The sequence below is a fragment of the Balearica regulorum genome, chromosome 1, assembly GCF_011004875.1.
Source record: "Balearica regulorum gibbericeps isolate bBalReg1 chromosome 1, bBalReg1.pri, whole genome shotgun sequence".
NCBI lineage: Eukaryota > Metazoa > Chordata > Aves > Gruiformes > Gruidae > Balearica > Balearica regulorum.
In genome coordinates, this window is record NC_046184.1 from 216,124,664 (window position 1) to 216,140,477 (window position 15,814).

A 15,814-nucleotide genomic window follows, 5' to 3' on the forward strand; every position below is an offset into this window, starting at 1 on the left:
AGCAAACAGGAAAAACAGAGTTAGCTGAAGGAAGGATGTGATTGGGAGGGAACATTTCACCACTTTTCTGAATACACCATACGTTTTATCCATGTTCACTCTCCTACCCCGTTAAGAGACACAGCAGGAGAGGAGAGGGCACCCCAGCGGCTCCCATCCCACCAGGTACTCATCCTCCTACCAGCCCGAGAGAAGGGTGCTAAAACCCCCTTGCCTCAGCAACCCTCCTTCCATCAGCTCAGGGACTCTGCTTCACGCCTCGAGGAGCTCCCCCTTCCCCCTTACATCTCAGGGAATACTGCTCCACACCTTCACCTCAGGGCACCCCCCCTTCAACTCAGGGTACCCCACAGGTCAGGAACACCCCCCTTCACCTCAGGGCATCCCACACCTCAGGGAGCAGCCCCCCTTCACCTCAGGGCATCCCACACCTCAGGGAGCAGCCCCCCTTCACCTCAGGGTGCCCACACGCCTCAGGGAGCAGCCCCCCCCTTCACCTCAGGGTGCCCACACGCCTCAGGGAGCAGCCCCCCTTCCCCTCACATCACCCCGCACCCCAGCGAGCATCCTCCCGCTTCACCTCAGGGCACCCGTCCATCTCAGGGAGCACCCCCCTCCACCTCCGGGCACCCCACCCCTCACGGAGCACCCCCCTCCACCTCCGGGCACACTCTCCCTCCAGCCGAGGGCCGCCTCCCAGCCGCCCTTCCCCCGTACCTGCTGCGAGGGCAGCTCCACATGCAAGGCCCGGGTGGCGGAACCCGGGGGTAAGGCGGTGGGGCCAGCGGCCGAGCTCATCCTCACGGCAGGGCAACGGCCGGGCAACGGCTGCAGAGCCTGAGCATGAGACCCGCGGGCCGCTTCCCCCCCCCCCCCCGCCGCCACCGGGCACCCAGGGGTTAATGGCGGCAGCAGCACCGGCCCGGGCCGCTCGCTACGGAGCCATATTACCGCAGTGCTGGGGGGCGGGCGGCGGGGGGCGGGAGGGAAGGAGCGTCCCGCTCGTTCATTGGTCCGTGCTCCACCGAGGCGGGAGTCGGGGAGAGTTTTTGAGATTCTACTGGCTGCAAGGGACGCCAATCAACGCTCCTCTCCGCGTCCTCTGTCAAACCGTTGGAACTGGAGTCGGTGACGATTGGAGCGCTGACTTCCGGAAGGCGGGACGACGCCTGAAGGAGCGGCTGATGATTGGGGGAAGGCGGTTTTGATTGACGTCTCTCGTCCTCCGTCACGTGTGTGGGGGAAGCTGTTTTTATCACGTGGTAGGACGAAAATATTTTGCTGGGTGGGTGCGCGCGGGGGGGGGGGAAAGGGCGCTGTCGCCATGGCAACGGGGAGCGGCCTGGCCGCGCCGCCGCCCGGGCCCTGCTGAGGGGATGGTGGAGCCGCGCTGGGGGCGGCCGGGCCCGGGATCCCGAGGGGTGTGTTCCCTCGGTTGGACCCTCACGGCACCACAACCTGCCCTGCCTATCGGCCAACCAGCCCCACATCACACCGACCTGCCCCACATCACACCGACCTGCCCCGCATCAGAACGACCTGCCCCACATCACACCAACCAGCCCCGCATCACACCGACCTGCCCCGCATCACACCGACCTGACCCGCATCACACCAACCTGCCCTGCATCCCACCATTCTATCACGCCAACCGGCCCCACATCACACCAACCAGCCCCACATCACAACAACCTGCCCCACATCACAACAACCTGCCCCACATCACACCAGCCTGCCCCACATCGCACCATTCTATCATGCCAACCCATCCAACATCACGACAACCCACCCTACACCAAGCCAACCTTGATACCAACACACGCTGAGGCCCAACACAGCCATCCCCCCCAGAGAACCCACCTCCATCCCACCCTACCCAGACAGCATCCACCTGGACCACAGGGACCATCCCCACTAGGACATCACCATCCCCACCTACCACACAGCACCGGGAGCGCCAGTCCTGTCCCCACGCCCTACCGGGGCCACCCGTCCCCACGGCACCCTGCAGCACCTGCCCAGCACAGGCGGCCGCACTGGAGACGCTCGTCCCCATCACGCTGCTGGGGACCGGCACGGGCTGTGCCGAAACACCCGTCTCCGCACCGCCGGGAACGCCCGTCCCGCCACCCCAGCAGCGGCACTGGGAACACCTGTCCCCGGCGCACGCCGCGGCACTGGAAATGCCTGTTCCCACCAGGCCGGGAGGCTCTGGAAGGGTTGAGTGTGGTATGCAGTCCTGGAAAACTCTGTCCTCTCCTGTCCTCCTGTCTTCCTCCCTTCCTGTCCTCAGCCCCAAGCAGCTCCCACACCATGGACACCTTCCCCGCTGGAAGCCCACCAAGCCTTCATTCACCTGCAGTACTCACGGTTTTCAATATTCATGTTATGTTGACTTGTGTTGTCGTCGGCATGCATTTTGGTCTTGGGTGTTCGATGGTGAGCTTATTAAAAATAAAAAATAGAGGAAGAATAGTGAAAAGTGGAAAGTCACATTTTCTGGAGTTTGATGGCCATCCTTGCAGAAGTCATCCTCTTCTATCCTCTTCCATCCTCACCCTCCCTTGCACCATGATCTGTCTTTCCCCAAAGTACTTCCTAGGAGTGGAAAACAGAGCTGCCAAACTCCCCCTCTCAGTAATTCCCCTTTTCACCACAGAGTGACACGTCGGTGTGGACTTTTTTTTACCAAATTATGTGATTCTACATGTGGGTGCCCAATAAATTCGATGCCTCAAGCTTAAGTTTTGGACATGGTGAGTCTGGAGTTGTGCTTCAGTTCTGGATGTTGCTGTCCCTGATTAGGAGTTATTTCAACAGTGACCTTTTTTTGGGAAGATCTGAGAACCAGTGCATCTCCATTTTTACGTCTCATGAAAAAAACCCCTACTATTTCAGTATTTTCAATAGCAAAGTGTGCTATTTTCAAGCATGCAGACTCCTGAGCCACGTTGTGGAGATCAGGAGGTTCAAACATAGTAATTTTGGACCTGTTCTATCAGTTTGATTCACCTCCTGGTTTCTGGTTCATTACAATGCATGTGCTCCTTCCTTTTGAACTTCCCATCTTCCCCTTGGAGGACTGAAACTTCCTTTTTAAGATGAAATTTGTTCGTTTTGTTTTGTTTTGTTTTTCCCAAGGTGTGAAAAATGCACTTGGAATGACAAAAATTATCATAAAGATTTGGGAGTGCTTTATGAAACTCTTCAGATATGCTTCCTCTGGTAAGCAAAACTAATTCTAGCTTAGAATTATATATAGAACGATATATAAAATCAGAGAGGATCACAGTTGTAAGAACATTTCTTCCTGAGATAAATCACTAAAAACAGTTTATGGAAACAGCATGAAGATGCCACTGCTTGTTTGCCCAAAATCTCAAAGGATTTTTTTAAAAAAATCAGTCCTCAGATGATACGTGACTATTCTGTGACCAACTTATGCTGAATTGATGAAATTAAAGTCCATACAGCACTACTGTAGCAGGATTTTCCTACTTTTCTTAATTTCCACAGAAGCAGATGACTATCTCAAAACTTTCTTAAAATACCGATGTTTAGAACAGTCAACTGAATTACTTAACATAGCTGCTCACATGCCCTATATATGGAGATTGCATTTAATTACTGCTTAATGTACACTGAGAGATCTAACCCGTAATTCAGGGACTAAAAAGCAAAATTTCCCCCAGAGGAGAATTCAAATATGACCCCAAATCCCATGTTAATTCATTAATGATTTTATAGCAGTGGAACTATTAGAGCTCCAAAGAAGTCCCTGCGGACTTCCAGCTCATGCTGGCTCAGGTTTTGGCCTCGTATTCTAAATTTCAGACTTCTCTTTGCTTTTTGCTATCTTAGCGTGACGAGGAAGTGTTTGCGAGAGCATTATAAAATGAGGAATTTCTAGGGATAAGGTTTCAGCTTTACATTTGATTTTCATCGGCTTTGAGAAGTTAAGTCCATCCCTTGCACAGTTCACCACAGTGATGGTTCAACACGATGAGAGTCATTTAATTACCCAGATTGTGCCTGAATTCGAACAAAATAATCATCCCTTTTGGGCTTAAAATAATGAGTTTATTAATAAGGATTGGTGGATTACTTTGACCAGAGGATTTGCAAGCTGCAGCCGGGGAGGACTGTGGCTTCTTTTATCCCCGGTTTATGAACAGTCACTCGGAGCAGTAATGCGGGAGCAGAACTGCCAGTCTCAGCTGTATACGTGGCATTACGTAGGACCCTATGTAATTTACTGATGCCCTAAGAAATTCTCATTTGAATATTTTAACCACATAAAAAGGCCGGTGTTATCTGTCTGCATCGTTTTGAAGATCACAGCATGACCTTTATTACGTCCCAGCGGATGTTTCTACGGCTGATTATCATAAATGCTGAAATTCCTGCAGCTGCAGCAAAGGCATGGATGTACACACCGCTCCCTCCTCCACAACCTGCCCATCTGCCAAAGCTGTGTGGTGGGTCAACACACTGGAGGGAAGGGATGCCATCCAGAGGGACCTGGACAGGGTGGAGAGGTGGGCCCATGTGGACCACGTGAAGTTCAACAAGGCCAAGTGCAAGGTCCTGCACGTGGGTCGGGGCAATCCCAAGCACAGCTACAGGCTGGGCAGGGAATGGATGGAGAGCAGCCCTGAGGACAAGGACTTGGGGGTGTTGGGGGACGAGAAGCTCAACATGACCCGGCAATGTGCGCTAGCAGCCCAGAAAGCCAACCGTGTCCTGGGCTGCGTGTCCAGCAGCGTGAGCAGCAGGTCGAGGGAGGGGATTCTGCCCCTCTACTCCACTCTGGTGAGACCCCCCTGCAGTGCTGCGTCCAGCTCGGGGGTCCCCAGCACAAGAAGGACATGGAGCTGTTGGAGCGAGTCCAGAGGAGGCCACAGAGATGATGGGAGGGCTGGAGCACCTCTGCTATGAAGACAGGCTGAGAGAGTTGGGCTGGTTCAGCCTGGAGAAGAGAAGGCTGTGGGGAGACCTTAGAGCCCCTTCCAGTCCCTGCAGGGGCTCCAGGAAAGCTGGAGAGGGGCTGGTGCCAAGGGCAGGGAGTGACAGGCCAAGGGGAATGGCCTGAAGCTGCAGGAGGGGAGATGGAGATGAGATGGGAGGCAGAAATCCTTCCCTGTGAGGGTGCTGAGGCCCTGGCCCAGGTTGCCCCGAGAAGCTGTGGCTGCCCCTGGCTCCCTGGCAGTGTTGAAGGCCAGGTTGGATGGGGCTTTGGGCAAGCTGGGCTAGTGGAGAGTGTCCCTGCCCATGGCAGGGGGTTGGGACTAGATGGGCTTTGAGGTCCCCTCCAACCCAAACCAGTCTGGGATTCTATGATTCTATTTCTGCCATAGATCAGGTCAAATATGCTTGTTATTGGGGTATGAGATCATTGCAAAATCACTCAAATGAGCAAACATGCTTCAGTGATGGATGAAAGGATTCCAAGTGCAGTTTGCGAGAAGAGGAAAAATCTTAAGTTTTGCCACAGAATGCCTATTAAATAATGTAATTTAGATCCACAGATGTGGGGTTAAAAGAGCTTGTTTAGTTTTGCCTTTGGAGTGATCAAGCTTAAGCAACAGAGACCAACATCAGAGACTGGTTTCGTGGATGCTAAACCCTGGACCCTTTTATGTCCAAGGTATTTCTGAGCATCTGTATTTCTAGTTGCAGGGAAATATGTTTGCTCTGTCCCCAGGGCTGTTTTAAACTGCTGTAAGACACTTGCAGATACCTAAGACTTTCTAGTCGTCCCCATGCAATATATCAGAGGGTCACAGTGAAAAGCACAATACAGGTCAGGTCATTTTTCTATGACGGCCCTTGGCTTTGAATTAAAAGCAATATATATCTGTGAGCATCAGCTGAAGAGCCATTAATATATGAGCTGGTACTATAAAAGTACTGATCTACATGAAATATTCAGAAAAATGCTGAAAATGTGTGCTGAAGTTATACCACTTAAACTCCAAGGGGAGTTTATTAATTTGCAAGTAAATTGGCCAAAATTTGCCCTTCACCATTGTCGTCAGATGCATGAATGCTTTTGTTAATTGATTTCATTCATTTATTATATTTCCTGAGTGTCTAAATGTAGATAAACCCTACTTCATTGTATTTTTGACACATCATCAAGCTGTTCTGGTCACATTATGTGCATGGAGGAGATCCCTGTTCGGTAGAAGACATCTTCAAGTCAGCTCACAACCATTACAGACAATTTCCTTGGAGGATGTGGTAGGGGATTCCTAGTGCTTTGGAGTGCAAATGATGCTCAGAATATCTATTATTATCCTGGTGCTTAGAAGAGCTGTTATTTACACGGAAAAACTTCCTTCTCAAACTCAAATACATATTTTAAATTAGATAGGGGAAAAATATATTTTAAATGAGATGATAGAGTCATGAAGGAGAACAGCAGCGCTATCTCAGAACAAGGTGATGTCTGCTTTACAGCAGCTTTACAAACCAGCTTTATTTCCAGACCAATTGGGTTGTACAAGAAGTAATAGGCAATTCTGGTAGTTTCTTTAGGGACTGAGCGTCTTTTTGCTATGTGGACTTAAGCATTTAGCACCTGGGCTCTTCCCTCATCAGAGTCTTCACAGCACAATTGCAAAACATGGAGCAACAGCCGATAAACCTAATTTCTGGGAAAACACTTATTGCTTTAAATCATATTGCTTTAAAATTATGTGTGTGTTATTTCTTTGAAGCCTTCAATATACCAAAACATTGTGGTTTGGGGGAAAGGGTGTTGTTTGTTTTGCTGTTTTTTCTGGTTACCTTGCGAAACGTGTTGGTAGACTGAAGTCATCCGACCGATCATAGAATCATAGAATCACAGACTGGTTTGGGTTGGAAGGGACCTCAAAGCCCATCTAGTTCCAACCCCCTGCCACGGGCAGGGACACCCTCCACTAGACCAGGTTGCCCAAAGCCCCATCCAACCTGGCCTTCAACACTGCCAGGGAGCCAGGGGCAGCCACAGCTTCTCGGGGCAACCTGGGCCAGGGCCTCAGCACTCTCACAGGGAAGAATTTCTGCCTCCCATCTCATCTCCATCTCCCCTCCTGCAGCTTCAGGCCATTCCCCTTGGCCTGTCACTCCCTGCCCTTGGCACCAGCCCCTCTCCAGCTTTCCTGGAGCCCCTGCAGGGACTGGAAGGGGCTCTAAGGTCTCCCCGCAGCCTTCTCTTCTCCAGGCTGAACCAGCCCAACTCTCTCAGCCTGTCTCCATAGCAGAGGTGCTCCAGCCCTCACATCATCTCCGTGGCCTCCTCTGGACTCTCTCCAACAGCTCCACGTCCTTCTTGTGCTGGGGACCCCCGAGCTGGATGCAGTACTGCAGGGGGGAGTCTCCCCAGAGCGGAGTAGAGGGGCAGAGAGCAAGACCAAAACAGGCTGATCTCAAATCACTCAAGTCAACAGATTAAATTTAAGTGTCCTTGGTGGGGTTTTGATCAAGTTTATGGTGTGGGTTTGCAAAAAAACCCAACAAACCCTCATCAAGTCTTGCTGGCTTGGGATGAGGTTTACCAAATGGCCAAGACATGATGATGCAACTCAGTTCAGCGATGAATGCCGCAGTAGTTGTACCTGAATTAGCCCTGACACACTTTTTTTAACCAACCTCTGACGGAGTCAATCTGTTCCAACCTTCTTAACTATCCTAAAACCTAAAGTTTTTCTTTAATAGTAAATCCGGTTTTTTTCTTGCTGCCTTTAAAATCTGTTGCTATTTGCCTTATTTTCAGGGAATGATGGATGCATGGGTAGAAGATACTTTCAGACTTTAGGGATATTGCGCTCTGTTTTGCTACAGGAATCTCACCTACCGGTTATAGTGTAACCTGAGTATGTGAACTTGATTTTTTTCTTTAGATAAGACATTTCAGCATGTTTACTCCTGTGAGAGGGTTGCCAGTTAGTTTAGAAGTTGTTTGACTTAGCTTGTTGAAAAAGCCAAACAAAAGCTTATTGTCCAAAAAAGCTGGAGAGGGGTCAAGTGGCAGGGGGTTGTAAAAGCTGCCTTCAGAAAGATGTTATTACCTCATCACTGTAGCCATAAAGAAAAGCTTTTACCAGAAAAAAAAATCTTTAACAAGTTCAATAAATGTTCAAAGAACCTCACAAAAAGCTTCTCAGTTTGGAAACATCTTGATGCGTTATGTTTTGAGTGTGGTGTAACAGAATTGCTGCCACGCGAAGTCATGCTGTGATCTTCCCAGGTTTCACAAGCGAGGCAGAATCAGACCAAGATAGTTTGGGATGAGGATGTTTTAAAAGGCCTCCTGGGAATGGCATGTGGGATTAAAGCCATGAGCCCCCAGTGTCCCAGCTCAGGGACATGTCTGCATTAAACATAGGAGGTTTTGGCTTTGTGGGGACAATATATGAGCTTCAAGTGAGGGATTGCTGGCATCCTGCTTAATAGGGCTTGGCAAGGTGCTGGTTTGCCCTATGAATTGCTGTTGCAATAGTTGGGAAAATGTTATTTTGGATCAGATAAAAAACCAAAACCCCAAGTCATTAGATGTGCTCTGGAATGGAAGATGCTGTACAAATATATATGATTACCAAATGTGCTTTGTAAATGAACGGAGGCAGCTGAACCAATTTATTTAGTCACAGAGACAATTAACATATGAGCTAAAAGGCAGAGCAGGAAAAAAAAAAAAAAGAGGGTGTCGTGGTTTAACCCCAGCCGGTAACTGAGCACCATGCAGCCACTCAGTCACCCCTCTTTCCCTGAGGAGATGGGGAGGAGAATGGTAAAAAACTCATGGGTTGAGATAAAGACAGTTTAATAGGATAATAAAGGAAGAGAATAATAATAGTAACAGCAACAACAACAACAACAATAATAATGAAGTAACGGACAAATGCAATTGTTCACCACATGCAAAAGGAGAATAAACCAACCTGATGCCCAGTCTGTTTCTGAGCAGCAATCCCACCTCCCGGCTCACTTCCCCAGTTCTATACGGTGCATGACGTTCTATGGTATGGAACATCCCTTTGGCCAGCCTGGGTCAGCTGTCCTGGCTGGGCTCTCCAGCTCCTTGTGCACCTGGCAGGGCGTGGGATGCTGAAAAGTCCTTAACTTAGTGTGGACACTACAACTACCCAGCAACAACTCAACCCACCAGTGTGTTATCAACGTTATTCTCATTCTAAATCCAAAACATAGCACTATACCGGCTACTAGAAAGAAAACTAACCCTATCTCAGCCGAAACCAGGACAGTATTCACCTCTTACTCCATATCATCTACACCATGCAGGTCCTATACTTCCCAATACATTCCAATTAATCACCATCACTTTTCTTGTCTTTTGATATGTACACACAGGTATCATTCCCTTACTCTATGGGCCATCCCTCTAAAATGTCCATTGTGTTCATTTAGTCCGTGACTTTGGGCTCCATCTGTCATAACAGTCTCTCAGGGCAGGAGCAATGGTGTGTGCTGCTGGGTTCTTGCCTGCTGCACCCGGAGCTCGTAGCTGAGGTATCTGGCATGGCCCGTGCTCACAGTCTGCGAGTTGAAGATGTCAATCTCGAAGAAGTTGCTGAGTGCTCATTGCTGAAGCCAGTTTTGGTTTCACCACCTCTGCACCTTGCGCAGTTTCATCAAAGATCATTCTTCATTAGTCTGGGTGATTCTGACTGTAATACCATTGATACAGCATATAGCAATTGTAGTAGTGATGACATGCAATATTATGTAGCAATCAACATCATACAATTTAAATCATTGGCTATTCTCACCCAAAATCAGATCCCCTTGAGGTACACATTGGACTTCTCCACCCTTCTGCATCACCCACCAAGTGCACCCAGGTCCTTGAGCAAAAGCAATCCCACAGATGGGTTTGCCTTTGCCTCAGGCAGGAGTAACCCAGGCTGTCTTTCCCAACATATTCTTCATGTGCACTACAGGGACTTTCCTTCCATGATATGTGGAAGTTTTGACTGGGCAGGACCAGCTCAACTGGCACATCCCCCTGTGTTGACTAACCAGGTGGCCTTTGCTAAATGTGTCTCCCAGTGTTCCAGGGTCCCACCACCCATTGCTCTCAGCATAGTCTTTAGCAGTCCATTGTATTGTTTGATTGTCCTGGAGGCTGGTGCATGGTAGGGGATGTGGTACACCCACTCAATGCCATGCTCTTTGGCCCAGCTGTCTATGAGGTTGTTTCGGAAATGAATCCCGTTGTCTGACTCAATTCTTTCTGGGGTGCCATGTCGCCACAAGACTTGCTTTTCAAGGCCCAGGATAGTGTTCTGGGCAGTGGCATGGGGCATGGGATATGTTTCCAGCCATCTGGTGGTTGCTTCCACCATTGTAAGCACATGTTGCTTGCCTTCACAGGTTTGTGGGAGTTTGATGTAATCAATCTGCCAGGCCCCTCCATATTTACATGCACCTGCATTTTCATCTTGCAGAGGTGGTATTTTGATTCCCTTACTTCATCTGATGTGAAATGGTTGTATTTTCCACCCCAGAAGTGGTTGCATTTTGCCAATGGGCAAAGTAATTCCTTCTGTGGAATATTTATAGTGCTTTTAAAGGCCCTTTGAATGGAAAGCCTCTGCAGGATGATCCTTTAATGAGTATGAAAGCTAAGCACACATAAGGAGAAAAAAAAATCAATATATACATTGGCTGGGAGCCCACTGGCTGTGAAGCCTCCCCATGACAGCATTTGCACCAAAACCTTGTATTCTTATTGGCTATAAGCGCCTCCAGAACAATATAGTGCCATTATACCAAGCCATCATGTCTGTCTTGATCTTTGACTTATTTGATTTAATTTAATAGAATCATAGAAACACAGAATGGTTTGAGTTGGAGGGGACCTCAAAGCCCATCTAGTCCCAACCCCCTGCCATGGGCAGGGACACCCTCCACTAGACCAGGTTACCCAAAGCCCCATCCAACCTGGCCTTCAACACTGCCAGGGAGCCAGGGGCAGCCACAGCTTCTCGGGGCAACCTGGGCCAGGGCCTCAGCACCCTCACAGGGAAGGATTTCTGCCTCCCATCTCATCTCCATCTCCCCTCCTGCAGCTTCGGGCCATTCCCCTTGGCCTGTCACTCCCTGCCCTTGGCACCAGCCCCTCTCCAGCTTTCCTGGAGCCCCTGGAGGGACTGGAAGGGGCTCTAAGGTCTCCCCGCAGCCTTCTCTTCTCCAGGCTGAACCAGCCCAACTCTCTCAGCCTGTCTCCATAGCAGAGGTGCTCCAGCCCTTGCAGCATCTCCGTGGCCTCCTCTGGACTCTCTCCAACAGCTCCATGTCCTTCTTGTGCTGGGGACCCCCGAGCTGGACGCAGCACTGCAGGGGGGTCTCACCAGAGTGGAGCAGAGGTGCAGAATCCCCTCCCTCGACCTGCTGCTCACGCTGCTGGACACGCAGCCCAGGACACGGTTGGCTTTCTGGGCTGCCAGCGCACATTGCCGGGTCATGTTGAGCTTCTCGTCCCCCAACACCCCCAAGTCCTTGTCCTCAGGGCTGCTCTCCATCCATTCTCTGCCCAGCCTGGAGGTGTGCTTGGGATTGCCCTGACCTTGCACGTGGCCTTGACTTTGTAGGCCATAACATTTTCACTGATTCTTCACTGATGAAACCTGTACATCCATTTAGAAAGATTTTGTTGGAAGGCACATCCAGGCCCTCTGACACGACAAGGAGGGAGAATGGATGGGTAGTATGATTGCTGCTGCTATACAACCTGTTTGGATAACATATCTGCCATCCACTACCTCCAACCAGTCATACAGGAGAGCTATATGCTATTCCCTAACCCTCCTGTTCTTTGAACAAGGCATATCTCAAGACATTCATCAGCCCAGTCACTTGGTCAGGGATAAGCCTCTGGTCAGGATGGAGGTCGATGTCTCTTCATCCTCTGTTGGCGTTATGGGCTTGAGGTGGAAAACCTCATCTGACAGTAGAGAAAACTGGCAACAGCTTGATGACAGCTATTGCCGTCTACGGCAAACTCTAGTCACAAAATTTAATATTTGGAGAACTGAGCTGGTTTCCCCAAAACTTATGTTCTCAGGGTGGGAGAATCGAAATAAACGTCAGATCAGCTCTTTCTTGATGCCTGACTTGGAGAAGTTTGTGAGAGAGGAATGTTTGTCTTAGGAAACTAACAATCAGAATGGTTTTGGGATGCCATGCGATGGGAATATGAGATCTTGTCACAGGGGCTAATGTTTGACTCAGTCATACATGATGGGAGGGCAATCCTGCACTGTATAACCTCGATCAAAGCACAACAGAAAGCACAGAGCAAAGCCAGGAACTATTTGGGGAAAAACTCCCGATGTGTGATGATCCAGCAAGGGTGGATCAGATCTGGAAGAAACCAGGGAACGAGTAAATGATCAGACCACGGATGGAGTTTGAATTTTCACCAGTCTCCTCTTACAGTCTTTTATAGCCTGTTAAAACATTCTCACCCCCAGCCCAGAAGAAGAAAAAATAACCACAAAGCGGAGTAGAGAAAGCTCTTCATCGGCATTTTTCTTCCTGCCCTTTCAGCTGCAAAAGGTGGTCCCTTGAACCCCTGGCAGAAGTAGGCAGGGAATTGCCCATTTTTGTGATGGTCAGGATTTTCCTTTAGAGGGAAAAACCTCATTTAACTGAGCTGTTGACAAATAGCACCATTTTTCCTGAGGATCATTTTACAACATGAAGCTTAGAAGGATTTGCACTGTAGAAATTCATTTGTTATTCCATGTGGTACTGCTGCTTGGGCTAAATTGACAAAATATTTATCCAGAGGGTAATACATCCATTTCTGCTCTGGGCCTCCTCCTCCTACAAGGGCGTTCCCCTCTGGGTTAGTGGTTTCTCGGCATTGCTACCTGGCATTTCCCCAAAATGCATTTTTTTTCCTTATCATGGAGTTACTGACAGGCACCTCATGAGGGCAGCATGTCCTCTCTTTTTCTTTTTTCCACCTCTTTCATTAGACCCTGCTCTGCTTTCAGACTGAATCAGGAAAAGCTGGGTACGCACTGCAAATGACGCTATTCTGCTTATGTTACTTGAATTAACGAGGGTCTCAAAGCAAGCTGGTGACATCTCACCTCGTAACATGCTGGTGCCATGGAAAATACTACTGCCCTGCTTTGCAGATAGGGAAAAAGCAGCTAAGTAAACCCATGTAACGTGCTCAGGATGCCCTATGGCTGGTGGTCGAGGAAGGAATAAATCATTGCAGGTATCCTGCACCCAACTGCCATGCTTTTTCCATAAATTTAGTCATGTACCCTTTTGCTCCCGTTCTGTTTGCCAGAGGGAGAGCTCTGATTTGAGGCAGAAGAGGTAAAATAGGGCATAAACTACATAAATGCATGAGGAGGAAGAGGTGGCAACGGGAAGTCCCCTCTCCCAGCCTCTAAGGAGGCACAAACAGGTACAAAACCAGGCTGAACCCCCCTTCCCCAGCTACTCTCCTTCCCTTTTTAACAGGCAAGTTCGTCAGCCCACTCCCAGCCAGAAGAGAGGAGAGATGCATCTGTCAGGAAGGGGCAAATACAACAGTGCAAGAAGATTGAAACCAGAAAGGGCTGATGCAGTCCCATGCAGAGGAGAGGACAGGGTTACCAGGACTCTTGCAGGTATAGTAAGGAATGTGAGGGGAGGGAGGTCTTAAAGCTCTGGAGAAGTCCAAATGCACTTTAAGGTCAAGGTAAACAACAGCAGAGGAAGGGAAGGCTGCAAGACAGGTCCACAGGAAAGCAAAGACGCACATTTCTCAAAAAAAGACTGTAAAAACACCTTTATCACGGCTAGTCTATCATAGGCAGGAGTCTACCTCTTGTTATGGCCAAAGGAAGATGCCTGGACAAGAAGGTGGCAGGAATATAGTGATACCATCCTGACATGGCCCAGCAACCTGTAGCGTGGTCGCCACTGAGTCAGAAGTGATAACTCTAACTTCTATTAACATTTAGGTTATTTTACAATACAGTCTCTTTTGCTCTGGATGCTGTTGTACATCAGAGGCAGCCCCTCCAGGGGAAGGTACCTACAGAACCAGGACACCCCCAGTGAGTCTCTCACTAAATCCATCAAAATCATTAAACACACTACAAGCTAGAGATAAATTTTAGGCAAGGCTCTTACCCTACACTCCTAAGATTGGCAGAAAGAGAAGGGAGAACCAACTGCAAAAAAAACCAGCTTGGAAGGAGTTATTTGTCCGTGAGCTCAGCTCAGAGGGGTGGTTGAAACTTGTATGAGACTGGCGTGTCCTGGGCTGGCACCTTGGGCACAAGATGAGATCAAACGAAAATTCTCCTTTTACAGACTGGTGGTAAGTGGGTAGAAAAGAACAATATTCAGTGGCAATCTCATGTTAGGCCTTAATTAAGGGGACTTCCAGCACAGCCAAGAGTTTTGGGCAGAGCTGGTCCCACCTTGCAGTACGGACAATTACAGGACATTTCTGGGTGCAGCCCTGTATTGGGTCTGGCTGAGATGGATTTAATTTCCCCATAGCAGCCCTCATGGTGCTGGGCTGTTCATCGGTAGCTAGAAAGGTGTTGGCAACACACCGGTGTTTTGGGACAGCTGACCCAAACTGACCAAAGGGATATTCCATACCATATGACATCTGCTCAGAAATAAAAAGCTATGAGAAAGGAGGAAGGGGAGACATTTGTTATTTATAACATTTCTGTTCCAGAGTGACCATTACACATATTGAAGCTCTGCTTCCTGGGAAGTGGCCAGACATCACCTGCTGATGGGAAGTAGAGAATAATCTTTTGTTTTCCTTTGCTTCCGCACACAACCTTTGCTTTTGCTTTATTAAACTGCCTCTATCTTGACCCACAATTTTTTTTCCCATTGTCCTGGTTTCAGCTGAGATAGAGTTAATTTTCTTCATCACAGCTAGGATGGGGCTATGTTTTGGATTTGTGCTGAAAGCAGTGTTGATAATATAGAGGTGGTTTTGTTCCTGCTGAGCAATGCTTACACAGAGCCAAGGCCTTTTCTGCTCCTCACCCCACCAGTAAGTAGCTGGGGGTGCACGAGGAGTTGGGAGAGGACACAGCCAGGACAGCTGACCCCAATGACCAAAGGGATATTCCATACCATATGACATCATGCTCAGCACGTAAAGCTGGGGGAAGAAGGAAAGGGGGGGACATGTTCGGAGTGATGGCGTTTGTCTTCCCAAGTCACTGTTACGCGTGATGGAGCCCTGCTGATGGCTGAACATCTGCCTGTGATGGGAAGGGGGGAATGAATTCCTTGCCTTGCTTGCACAGCTTTTACTTTCCATGTTAAACTGCCTTTATCTCAATCCACAAGTTCTCACTTTCACTCTTCTGATTCTCTTCCCCATCCCACAGGGGAGTGAATTAAACCATGACATCGATCTCATTTTGTCCCCCTCACACTGAGGAGAGGGGAATGATAGAGCAGCTTGGCAGGCACCTGACATTCAGACAGGGTTAGCTTATCGCAAGCCCTTTGCAGGAATACAGATCCTTATTTGGATTGCAAGCAGCAGTTGTATTTTGATATAAAACTTAATTGAACCGCAAGAACTGACCACCCTCTTGGACCACCCATTGCTTTCCTTGCTCTGCAGTTCCAACCAAGTTACTGGAAACCCAACCTTCTATTTGCTATAGTAGACATAAGGACCAAATCAGTTTTACTAGGGGTGAGCAGGGGAGGTTATCAACACACCAGGTTTATCTTTTAGAGCAGGAGGCTTCCAAAGTCCATTGCCCAAGCCTGAGAGGGGCCAAGAATAAGTTTAGCTTTTACC

The 15,814-nt window shown here is 48.9% G+C and overlaps 1 protein-coding gene across 3 annotated transcripts in view; it reads right to left on the bottom strand.

The window, feature by feature from the left end:
* UVRAG (UV radiation resistance associated) overlaps positions 1-973 on the bottom strand; it is a 101,232-nt gene extending 100,259 nt beyond the window's left edge. Inside the window, exon 1 of one of the 3 annotated variants that reach the window (XR_012833456.1) lies at positions 718-954. Coding sequence is in view for 2 of the 3 variants with exons in the window: in XM_075742596.1 (XP_075598711.1) it covers positions 718-798 (81 nt within the window). In the remaining variant the exon portion in view is untranslated. Of the gene's footprint in view, positions 1-717 lie in introns of all 3 variants that reach the window. The other 2 variants (XM_075742596.1, XM_075742595.1) reach the window with 2 other exon arrangements.
* Positions 974-15,814: the final 14,841 nt, after the last annotated feature.